We start from the raw sequence: 13,252 nt of genomic DNA on the forward strand, positions 1-13,252 counted from the left end.
ATTCGTGCCTGTCTCCCTTTCTCCACTTATGCCATAGAAAAAATGTAAACTACGTATGTGTACTACTTGTATACAATAATTATCCCATCAATCTAACTATACAAACTGAGATTAGTTTGGGTCAGTATTCTGGTTCTCCTGGCCATTTTGGAAATTCAAAGAAACATGCTTGTGATGATGTACCAGTAGGAACGTCATCTCTAAACCCTGAGGAGTGATCTGAAATTGTATAGTGGTGACCTGTTGCAAACCTTTGCTTTTGTTTCCAATGGAGAGCCAGCCTTATTGGAGTTGCATGTCCCCAGCTTTTCCCCTAATGCAGGAACAAGCACTTTTATCAATCTTTGTTGTCATTTGATTATTTCGAATAACAGCCAGTCTGCATTTGTGGGTCTGACTGTTTGTTGGGCTAGGCCATCATCAAGCAGGGATGGATCATTGGAGCCATTATGAAAGAGAAAGGCAATGCCATCCTTTGTCACTAACTGCACCAACTTCCACAAGCTCTTGCTGAGACAGGGGTGCTGAATGTAGGCAGTTGCAAGGTTTACCACTCTATCGACCATAAAATTTCCCTCTGTATCAATGAGTCTTGCTTCACTTGCCACTCCTCCAAAATATTCAAATCAGTGAGAACTACTGACAGATTTAACAACTATCTATTTGCCTATTCGACACTTATATCAAGTGTCCCGATGAGCTGGAAGTCATCAATGTCCAGGATAAACTGACTCAAACTTTCTCACTCTTTTAAATTTGCTTCAAATGTTGCATGGTCTTCACAACACAAGTGTGTGTTGCTCCAAGAAAATGATAAATTGGTCATATGCACATCCTTTTTAAAAGGAGTAAAAAAGGAAAACTGAGTCTGAGAACTAACTTCCTAATCCCTCACACCATGAAAATAATTGGGGCATGGATTCAATTAAGGAACAAAAATGTAAATAAAACCAGAACTTAAAGGAGAAAAAAAACAAATAGGCTCACTAAGAGCAAACTCCAGTTACTTGGAAAAAGATGGATAAGATTAATAAAGGACCAGTGGGCATAAGAGACGAGAAGACACAAACAATATTGGATATGAGAAGACCTATCAGTGCCAATCACAGGACATCTATAAAATGTGGAGGATGGGAGCTTAATCCCAATAAGTTATTCAAGAGAAACATGGTCCTCTTTGGGCCTTTGGCACTCCACATGTCTCACCTGGGCTGTCAACATATCAGACCCTGGCTGCTATTTTCTTGAGGTAACATTTCTGTGAGTACCCTTGAGATAGGATGTGAATATTTCCCTCCAGGACAAACAAAAACTAGCTTAGTGCTTGCTGTAAGGAGATTGGTAGGTTCCTCTGGCTCACTGCAGGTATGGCATCCACTGGCTCTCCTATCACTTATGAGGACTTTGTGAGCAAGAGAACCAGTAGTGAGAATTCAGGTAATGAGTGATGACGCTGCTTGCTTTCCCATGAAATAAAGCCTTTTGTCTCAGATCCAAGACTTCTGTGTCTTTTGCCAGCATCTGTGAAATTGGCTAATTTATTAGTGTTAAGATTAAGAACAAATGCCACAAGTAAATTCGACGTTTAGTGATGGCACAGTTAAGATACCATCATACAGAAAACTGATCAAAATTGTTCTTCAACACTCTAGCATCACTAGTGTGGGCTGCCAATAAAAATCAGGAAGTATTCTGTTGGAAGCCAAGCTAACCTGATATGGATAGCAGTACATAGTGGTAACTGTCAGTTAAAAAGTTATAAACATAAGAAGAAATGAGGACAACCCAAGGCTATGTCAATCTAGACTCATTTGACACAAGGCAAGCATCAGATCAATGCTTTAATTGGTAGAGGACTTAATAGGGAGATGTTGGAAATGAGAGCCACTGAAGATCTCAGTAAACTCCCATATTTCTTCACAACAGGAAGGAAGCCTGCACACACACACACACACACACACACACACACACACACACACACACAACACAAGAGAACTCAAGGTCTCACTACATTCCTGGCCAGACAACAGTTTATGTTTATGTAGAAGAGATCTGAGTGTTCAAGTCCTCCCTTGATCACTGGCTGAATGGAAGGCCACTACATATGGAAAGACGAGATCTAGACTAACGGAGGGCAAAGAGAGGGTTTAAACGGTCTGAGGTGTGGATGAGTTTCTTAGCCCATACACATATCCACCAGAGTAGTTTTTGCAAGTCTGAAGTATTTAAACACACCTTTTGACCTATCACTGGCTGACCGCTAAGCTATGCTGGCAGAGTACTGAGCCCTGGGAAGCCAGGAACATTTATAAAACACACACACGCACACACACACACACACACACACACATACACACACACACACACACATGCACACACACGAATTAGAGGGAGGGGCAGATGAATCAAAATAGTGCAAACATTACCAAATCCAGGATCAAATTCAAAGACTAAAGCCAGGAAAGTAAACAAGAGAAGCATGATGTATATGAAGGGCCTAGGATTGTATTTAAGGGAGTGATTCAGACAAAAAAGGAGAGTGACAGCAGACAGAAGCCTAGACCTTTACAAAGGAATCAATACTGAAATCTTAACTTCAGTTAGACAGAAGAGAAACTTTTTAAATAGCTTCCAAAAAAATTGACTTTGGAAACAAGATACGTATATCATAAATGTAATTTTTATTATTAGTTAAAATAAAGTTAAGTAAATGTAAAACATGCTTTGATTAAACTTGATCTGTTAAAATTCAATAAAGGTTTTTTATATGCCATGCTAAGACTAGCCAGACAACACTGGACTGACTCTGTTAATATCACAGATAAAGGGTATGTCAGAATAAAGAAGTCAGTCAGTCAACAGCCTGAAATGTGTTCATCAAACAGAGCTTCAAAATAAATGAAGCAAAACTTGATAGACTTCACAGAGGGATATACAAGCCGCAATGACTACAGAAGGCAATCTGAATACTTTTCATTCAATAGTCAAAGAAATAAGTAAAAACTCAGCAGGAATAGTGAACTTGACCACTCCCTGCCAGTTTCATTTGGTTATTTATAAAACATTCTGCCTAACAACCACCACGGGTAATAAATTTACCAAAACGGACTCTTTTGGCCATAACATAACCCTTGAGAAAGCTAAACAATTCATTTATTTTACTACCATGGAGTTAAATTAGGACTTATTAATATCTCTGAAAATAAGTACAAATAATTAAAATTCTATTTCCTTTATATTAACTTACTGTCACAAGTTTACTTTCTTACTAATTCCTCAATAGCTTTATATGAGTAGAAGTGTAATAGAAGTCACATGACTTCCCTTTCTGGTAATTTATTTAAAGATTTATTTTAGTAATGAGTACACTGTTGCTATCTTCAGACACACCAGAAGAGGGCATCGGATCCAATTACAGATGGTTGTGAGTCACCATGTAGTTGCTGGGAATTGAACTCAGGATCCCTGGAAGAGCAGTCAGTGCTCTTAACCGCAGAGCCATCTCTCCAGCCGGGTAATATATATCCATTTTGTTTCTTCCTGATTTACTTGCCTGAAAATTTGTCAACTTTTTCACTAAAACCACGTTTTAATTTTATTGGATTTTACAGTTTTTGTTTTCTAGCTGATTCATTTCTGCTTTATATCTAACTTTCCCTCCCTTGGTTTATTTAGTTGGAAATTAAGGTTGCTGAACCTTTTCTTTTTTCCTAACAAGCACTGAGTGTACACAAGTACAAGCAGTTAAAGTAAGAATAAGTAAAGGAGGGGCTGGAGAGATGGCTCAGTGGTTAAGATCACCCGACTGCTCTTCTAGAGGTGCTGAGTTCAATTCCCAGCAACCACATGGTGGCTCACAACCATCTGTAAAGAGTTCTGATGCCCTCTTCTGGTGTATCTGAAGACAGCTACAGTGTACTTATATATAATAAATAAATAAATCTTTAATAAGAATAAGTAAAGGAAACCAGACTGAAATGTTTCTTCAGCCAAGGACACACTCAAGAGAAAGAAATGTCAGCCCATAAATAGGAAGAAAAAATCTGCATTTACCTGAAAATGGCACCCCCTAAAAATTCAATTAAAAAATGGGCAATCTTCTTTCCTTCCCTCTACCCCCCACCAAAGGCTAAACTCAAAAGAGCTTCATATCAGAAAAAAATGCAAATTAAACTATGAGGTCTTGTTTGCATACTTATTCAGGGAAAACACCTATCTGTATTTTCTTCCCAAAATTGTGTACTCCAAAATGAAGTCACCCAGGAGATCGAATATTGTTTTTATTTTCAGCAAAACTAAAAAAAGACAAGTTTGAGTTTTGTAGTAACAAGGGCTGGTACACCCCATATATCGCTGAACAAGAAATGAAACCAACCACTTAGTTATTGGCAAAGTCATAGACCGTGGGCATCCACTATGGGGAAACGAAGTCCAACTCCTTAAGGAGTAAACATTTGCCCTGTGCACTCTTCGTTCTGTAGCACCTCTGTGAGCTCACCGCTTCAGTGGTGTTGTTCTTGGAAGTCAGACTATCTGAATTCTTCAAACGTTTTTAGGTAATGATGTTGATGACATTCACAGACTTTCATGTCTCATACTATATCAGAGTCAGACTCTATTCATGCCACAATAAAAACTTTAGAAACAGAACCAAGAGACCAGAACTGGGGTGGATAAAAAGAACATATGAGACACTTGATAAATAAAAAATGTGTTGAGACAGTGTCTTTCTAAGGTAGCCCTGGCTCTTCTGAAACTCACATTGAAGACCAGGCTGGTCTCAAACTTGCCTGCCTCTGCCTGAGATTAAAGGTGTGTGACCACACCTGGCCATAAATAGCAACATTAAATATTACTGCTTTGGGAGGGAATAAATACCGATGCAATCAGTACATAATAAAACCACTTATGTAAGGTCACATAATCTTGATTAACTCAAGGATTCCAAAGCCAAACCACTGATCCTATACTCACATCAGAACTTTGGAGTCTGCCCTCCAAGGGTCACATTCAAAGTCTAATTACTGTGAGAAATGAGTTCATTTCCTAGCCTCTGTGCCTTAGTTAGGGTTTCTATTGGTATAAAAAGACTATGATCACAGCAATTCTTATAAAGGAAAACATTTAATTGGGGCTGGCTTAGTTTCAGGGCTTGGTTTATTATCATCATTGTGGGGAGCATGGCAGCATACAGGAAGAAATGGTGCTAGAGAAGGAGCTGAAGTTTTACATCAAAATCAGTACATGGCAGAAAGAAAATGCCACACTGGGCATGGCTTGAGCATCTGAAACCTAAAAATGACACATTTATTCCAAGGCCATGTCTACTTCAACAAGGGCATACCTCATAATAGTACCATTCCCTACAAGGGTCATTTTTTATTTAAATTACACTGTCTTATTTAAAAATAGAAATAAAATGCTTAGTTCATAGGGCAATTGTAGAGGATACTTGTCAACACATAATACTTTCAGTCCAGCCCAGTTCAGTGTAAGTATTCAATAAATGCCAGTCCGTACATAGTGCTATTTCCCATTTTGTTGAGTTCTACCCAGGAATCAGACTGTCTCTTCTTATTACTCCATGAAGGGCTGGAGGCGAGTCAACACTACGAAGCTTTAAACCTAAGTTAATTGACTAGCAATCTTTTGGAGCAACTTATCCATCACTGTCTTCCATTAACATTTTCACTAAAAACTGTAAAGACAGAAATGGAGACAGTGGTTTGACCGTTTACAATCTGTTTTGGTGAGTTCCTTCTCATACATCTTTATGAAATGAAAAATAGTACTGAGCTGTGCCTTTCTCTTTCTTTCCTTCCTTCCCTCCTCTTTTTCTCTCATACCCTCTCCACTTTTCTTCCTAATGGTGTCACAGAGATCTGCTTGCTCCTGCCTCCAGTGCTAGGATTAAAGGCGTATGCTAACATACCTGGCTAGTTTCTATATACCAACTCCAAAACATTGTCTCCTCAGTCTCCCCATCATACCCACAAAGTATTTTAACACGTTATTAACAGGGATAACCCTAAAACAGTAGGATGAGTTGTGTTTTTTAAAGGAATTTAAGAAAGAATTAAATCCTGATAGAAACAAGAGAAGTCAGTTTGCTGAAGTTTTTCTTTTTTTTTATTTTACATGGAACTGATTGGTGCAATCCTGTGAAACCATCTTTAATTCAGAGAAAAATTCTTTGTCAAAGTAAACAAAGACCCTTTGAATTATTTATATATTAATTTGCCTAATTTTTGAAAACAAAAGTCACAGTCAACTTTATCCTATTTAAACATAAATTTTACATTTAGAAATTCAAACAAAAAAATGGATAGTTCAGAGATATAAATGAAACCTTTCAATAAATCACTTCAGTCTACTGTATTTTCAAAGGCGATTATCGAGCCCAGAGGAAAAGTTGTAAGCCACAAACCATGTTTGATAGATAAAAGAATGTTTAGATTATTAGCAAAGCAATATTGTAAAACATATCTTTATCCAGGTGGAATTTTAGTATAAATTCATGTATCAAGTTGCTTTCCATTATTTATTCTACTTTAAAAATATATACAATTATGATATTCAAATATGTATTGAGTCATATGACCAAACAAAAATATTTGGGAAATTCAAACTCCTGCAACAACTTATGTAAGAATTACAGAAAAAAAGACAAGCTATGAATTATGTCATAGGAGGAAGAAAAATATCATATAACATTTATATATGGGTATCTATTTTCTTATATAATCATACCAGTTGGACAGATAGCTGTCAAAATTTAGCCAGCTACTGAGAGACGAAACTAAATTCATATTACTTCTGACACTGGGTAACTGGTGATTTCAAGTTTGAATCTATAGTCTCATTAAAAATGATATATAGTAAGAGTTTACTATCATGACATTTTGAGAGGCACAGATTAAATGTGGGCATCATTTATGCCAAGCCTGGCAAAATCTATACCTGACTCCATTTAATTACAGTGTAAGTATCCAAAGAGTCCACTAGCAAGCAGACATGGCATTTTACATATGCCTGTGCTTAGCAATCACATTAACATTGGTGCTAAAACATTCATGACGGACTAAGTAGATGGAACATTTAAAAAGCCATAGGACTTCAATACAAGAACTCAAATGGATAGTCTGAAAAATCTTAAACTTCTCTTCTTAATCTGTAAATGTCTAAGGAGTAGGTGATCTGGTCTTCAAGAATCCTAAAAGGTTGAAAACATGTTCACTCGTACACTGTGACATCTGAAATTAGTAAGCAAGACAACTTGAATTTATTTTGCTCTTGCATGCAGAAGTGTGTGCACGCACCTAAGCGCATTTTAAGATGGCTTAGTTAAGTTCTAGTCAGTAATGGTTAAGTGACTAAAATTGCTAGTCAGTCATTATCCTATAGTGTCATAGGAAAGTCTCTACAACAGGAGACTGACTCATTTAGTTCTCATCACCTGTGGTTAAAAGGCATGGCTGAAAAGCAACTGCTGTGTTTTTTAACTTTTAAAAAAGCCTTCTTGCCTATACAAATTTCCATCATCATGTACTGTATTCTGAATACTTAGATCAAAATCTCATTTTAATCAGCTTAATCCACAGAAGGTACAAGACACAAACAGTACAAAACAACTCTATACCTCTCCAAATAGGAAACATTCACAGTATTCTAAATTTAGGTGTAGACTGTAGAAACAAGACAAAATGAAGACAGATAAAAATGAACTCCTCAGTGCATCACATCATGAGGAGAAGACATATGGCACTTATGTGACACTAGATTGTAACTGCTGACCTAAGCTGGGAATGACTGGACCAAGAACTAGTTCAACAGAATGCACACATGACTCAGGTCCTCTCTTCTTGATAAAAGCCCCAAAATGCAATTTCAGACAAAATGTTCACTAAAAATATTTCTATTTCATTTACCATACCGCAGTGTCTCATATTATTCTTTATCCTAACAGTTACAACAGTCTGATTTTTAAGTCTATTATGCTATTTTCTATGTGGTAACACTTCTAAACAGATAATGTAGCTAGTTATAAATCATAGAATGGGGGAAAAAAAAACAAAACCTGTACATTTTTCAAACTAGCAAGAAATAAATTATATCATGATATAGCAATGAAAAGTGTATCAATATTAACTGAAAGTTCTATGGTAGATTACTTTCCACCATAAAATTAAGCAGTGCAGAATAGGGCTTGGCTACAGTTAATCACATTTGGTTTCTTAAAAACACAACTTTATTCACTATAAACAATTAAAAGGCAGTTTATTTCCTCTGTAATACACACAGACAATAAATCTAAGATTTTTTTTTAAGTATCAACTACCTATTAAGAAAAGTACTTTTAAATGGTTAAAAGGAATCAGAATACCAAAGTTTAGTGTATGAAGAGTAAATATAAACCAAGAAAAAGTAGATCATTGGTGTTAGATATTTCATATGAATAGCTGCATTAAGGTCCAGTTTTCCACCTTTACAAATAAAAAAGATGTCCTCTCCCCATGGGGATATGCACTGTACAGCTTTCTCAACAAGTATGAGCAGGGTTTTAGAATGTTGCCAATGTTAAGTTCTTCAGTACCTAAAATTGAGGACAGTAATATTACGGTGGCAATGGTGCATCTCAAAGTGTAGTTATGATCCAACGCGAGTTGTGGTGGTTCTTTTATCTGAGAAAAAACTTTTCAGGAGAAACACCTGCCCTATGCTAACCACAAGAAGAATGAGGGCTTCTCCCACCGACCAGTAGGCCACTCTTGTATTTAGATCCTCTGCTCGGCTTCGGCCTTGAGCTTCCCGTAGTCGGAAATGTGTCTGATAGTCAATGACAGACTTCAGAGCTTCATGAATGGAAACACAAGCAGATTCCATCTAAAAGGAAGTATGTTCAGTTAGTTTAACGCTGTTCATAGTCTTCTGCTTTTTTTTTTTTTTAAAGATTTATTTATTGTATGAGTACACCATAGCTGTCTTCACACACACCAAAAGAGGGCATCAAATTTGATTACAGATGGTTGTGAGCCACCATGTGGTTGCTGGGAATTGAACTCAGGACCTCTGGAAGAGCAGTCAGTGTTCTTAAATGCTGAGCCATCTCTCCAGCCCCTATCCTTCAATTTTTTATATGTATGTATGCATGAGTGTTTTGCATACATACATGTGAGCATAAAAATATATGCCTAGTGCCAGCTTGGTTAGGATATTGTACTGCATGCAAATCATTTAAAAATTTGATGTAAAGTCCGAGTCCTTGAAAACTACAAGTGTAAAACTTGATGGGCACCGAAGAACCTCCTCCCAGAGTTTACTTCATTGTGGCAAAGGTGGCCACTGGGTAAAAAGCTGCCCCTACTTCAACTGCTTGACAATATGCTGTCCAAATTGTGGACAAGCAGGACACTGGAAAGTCAACTGCTCAACTTTGCAGAGACAAGGGAGGACAGTCCTTCAAAATTCCTGCTTCACAGATAAGTCTGTCAGATATTCTGGGCCTGTTGGCTGAAGATTAGTAATCCGACCAATACAGAGGAACCTGGGGCGACTGACCTGGTAGCCAGCAGTCTCTGTCATTTCTAGTTTTGGAAGCTTCTTGCTCTGTACTTCCTGTTTACTTAGATAATACTTATCCTTTTCAGGTTTCTGATGGGGTTGGAGACTAGCTAACTACTGTCTTAACAGTTTTTCTTATTAGAAATTAAAGACATAAAAGCTTAAGTTGTTTAGGGTCTAAGGAATGTTTTAAGATCTAAAAAGATGTTTTTAGGTTGATAAATGTAAGTTATAATAAGACAGTGATTTAGGTACAGAACTTTGGACTCACCTAGACAGGATAGATAGTAGAGTACTTTCTCCATAGTTGTGAAATACCAAAGGACTGGACATTGTACATATAATTGTTATTAGATAGTTCTCATAATTGTTCTTACTGTATATAGATGATTGATATTAGAGAAAAAGCCATTTTTGGACTAAAAGGGGGAAATGTGCTGAGAATTTTGGTTTCTTTAAAAATCTAGTTGTATTACATGAATGTTTTTGTTTTAATCCAAGGTGTGGGATATGGGGCTGCTTCAGTTTATCCACAGCCACTATGGTTGTCTGCTGCACTAGGAGGGGTGAGATTTTTGCATCTTGAAGAAGATTTACATTTAGAATTCTGGAGACTCTTAAGGGGGTATAAACATGAGAGCCCCAAGAGGGCCTGGAGTGGCTGCTGCTTTTGCTATTGCTGTTTGCTGGACTGCTAACTACTAAGATTAGCCTTGCTCCAAGGAACTCAACACCCCTAATCAGCAGGAAGTACTCTACAGAGGTCTATGTCCCCTTTCCTGTCTAACCTTCTTTCTCTCCTACCTATGTCAGGGAGTTAGAAGGGATTAGGGAGGAATAGGGTTAGAAGTGTGGTAGATATAAAAATCCAATAAAATAGGCAAAGAAGTATAGCTACAGACCATGCCTACGGCAGGGGGGCATGGCCATTAAGGATATACCAGGAAGGACCCTGGCCCTTCTTCTCCCTTTGCTGGTGTGAAGATGAGCAACCTTCCTTTAATGAGCATTCTTGGCCATGGCTGTTCTACTTCTCCACAGGCTACCTGACCAGAGCCTGAAACCTCTGAAACATTTCCTCCTGCTAAGTTGATCATCTTTAGGTCTCTGTCACAGCCATGGAAAGCTAGCCATGACTTCCAACCTATGACTCAAGTTCTCTGCCAAATGCCTAATCTCGAAGAATTTAAATTTCTTAGAAATAGCATCAAAATTCAATGCTCATCTAGGACTGAATACACTGCATTAAATTATGTGCCCCTCCCTCCTTTAACCAATGTTCTTCTGTTCTTTTTTGTTTACCTGGGTAAGGGCACTGACTCGGTTCTCACTGGGAAACAAAGGTGGGTCTTCTCCAACTTGGAAATCGAAATACACCGTTTTGTGTGTGAAAGTAGAAAACTCATTGCTGAAGCAAAATTTGTATGTCCCATTTTTGGAGGCTGTGAAGGTGAAACTATCATACTGTTTCTTCATCTCCTTGTATAACACTTTACCATCAGGATCTTCCAATCGACAATCTACATCGTAGTGACCACCAGTAATCACCTGTAAAAGATTTACAGAGAGATCACAGTAACTAACACAGAAAAATTTAACCCAGTTACTGCTAAAACAACAATAAAGCTATATTCAGAAGTCTTCCTATCACAATATCACAGATCTTGATTTTCACCAGTGGATGAAACACACATAAAGATTTCAGCTCAACTAAAGCTTTACAAAAAGTGAAGAGGTTCTCTCCTAACAGGAGAGAGGAAACTTCATTATATCGACCGTTCAGATCACTGTGCTGCTTGATATAGCCCTGAGCTTTAACCTGGAACTTAAAAGATGGGGAGATCGGGAGAGAAAATAGTTTTGGCAACCCAAACTATGACAGTGGACAGTACAAGTTTTAAGTATTTTGACTAACACAGTATTGAAAGTGTACATCAATAAAACGAAGACATTAAAGCTCAGACTTCAAAGACATTTCTATGATTTATATGACCTTTTGTCACTTGAGATGATGACTAATAGAGTTGTATTACAAGATCATTTTAATAAGTACATGAGATATAATTTTGTACTTAGAGAGCTGTATTATTCCATATATGATTACATACATGTATTAAGTACAAATATGAATGAATGAATGAATGTGTACTTTGGATTAAGACTAGGACCTTGCACATGCAATGTAAATATTTTAAAAAATTTTAAATGTTTTATAGCACCAAGTATTGTAGCTACAGATATAAAAATTCAACAAACATATATTAAATTTAAATAAAGAATATTCTGATTACAGCTTATAATTCCTTTGTAATTGTATATATTGGGAATTGATACACACATATATCCTTAATTCCTTTTTTGATCTTTAGATTTCTCTCCTCACAATACAAATTGTTATCAAGCCTTGTTGATTTTACCTTTCGCTTTTCTCCTTCGCCACAAATACTAACCGAGTACAATACTAAGTATAGTATGAATACTAAGCTATTGTCGTGTCTAATAAGAAACGATTTTTATTATTTTCAATTATGTTTTATGGGTGTGTCTGGGAGATGATACGTGCATGTAGGTGCAGGCGCCTGCAGAGGTCAGAGGTGTTAAATCTCCTGTAGCTCCAGTTACAGGTGACCTAGCACTAAAGAGCTGCTGAAATGTTAAATGAAACTATTAACAACAACAACAAACCGGTAGACTGCTTTAGGCTCCTAAAGAATAAAGTTCCTATTTTACATTGTCTGCGAACTAAGAAAGGGCCTCTTGTTTATCATAATGTTTTACAACACCCTTGACAGACCGTCTTTAAAAAAGAAAAAGCCTCTTAACAGAGCATTTCCAATCACCTCTGCAGTAAGGAAAGAATCCTGGTGTTAAACAAAAACAAAAATCCTAAATCCAACCCAACCGCCACAAAATACCGGAAACGACCGTGTGTTATGTCAAACCGATTAAATTGGAGTTGTGGATTACAGGAATAGGGAGCTGATACTGGGTATTTGTGCGCAGAAAACAGCTTTTTTAAAAAGAACTTCTTAAATTAATTTATTTAATGCGGCTTCCATTCAATGAGTGGCACTGGAGAATGTGACAGCCACAGGAAGCATTTCTGAAATTTCAGTTCTTTGAGCTCTGAAAAGAAAAGCTAAATGTCCTGCATAGGCTACTGAGGTCACTCTTGGGTTAGCGGATCACGGTGGCTGGGGCCCGTGGTACCTGGAACTCTAGGGTACACTTGGTGCCCTGAGTGATGTCCTCGTAGAAGCACTGCTTGGCATTGTCCGGCAGCTCAAAAGTGATCTCGGAGCCGCCGCTCGGACCCGGCAGTAGCAGTAGCAACAGTAGAGCAAGCAGTCTGCAACTCCAACGGCCTGCGGCGGCCGCCCAGCAAGTCGCCGACCTCGGCCGCGGCATCCTGACAGCGCGGCGGCCTCAACGGAGCTGCGGGGCCTCAACACGCGCGGCAGGCCCAGCCCCTACCGGCCCGCGAGCCTTAGTGAAGCGTGCGACGAGGAACCAGCGCAGGCTTCCGGAAAGACGCAATGAGGTACCCGAGCCGCTCTAGGAAAACCTGAGGGGCAGTGGTAGGAGACCCGGCAAACCAGCGGAGGAAGAGGCCTCGCTGACCGGAAGTACGGCGAGATCTAACGGAAGGGGCGGGACCGGGACAGGACCCGGTGACCCGGATGTGAAATCC

The 13,252-nt window shown here is 38.3% G+C and overlaps 1 protein-coding gene across 1 annotated transcript; it reads right to left on the reverse strand.

The window, feature by feature from the left end:
* Positions 1 to 6,131: 6,131 nt before the first annotated feature.
* On the reverse strand, positions 6,132 to 13,208 carry Tmed7 (transmembrane p24 trafficking protein 7). Its single transcript, NM_001105758.1, has 3 exons — positions 12,772 to 13,208; positions 10,864 to 11,109; positions 6,132 to 8,883 (listed from the first exon to the last, which is right to left on the reverse strand). Exons 1-3 carry the CDS (start codon positions 12,967 to 12,969, stop codon positions 8,647 to 8,649), a joined length of 681 nt encoding a protein of 226 aa, NP_001099228.1. The 5' UTR covers positions 12,970 to 13,208; the 3' UTR covers positions 6,132 to 8,646.
* Positions 13,209 to 13,252: the final 44 nt, after the last annotated feature.

Source organism: Rattus norvegicus, chromosome 18 (assembly GCF_021556685.1).
Source record: "Rattus norvegicus strain SHRSP/BbbUtx chromosome 18, alternate assembly SHRSP_T2T, whole genome shotgun sequence".
NCBI lineage: Eukaryota > Metazoa > Chordata > Mammalia > Rodentia > Muridae > Rattus > Rattus norvegicus.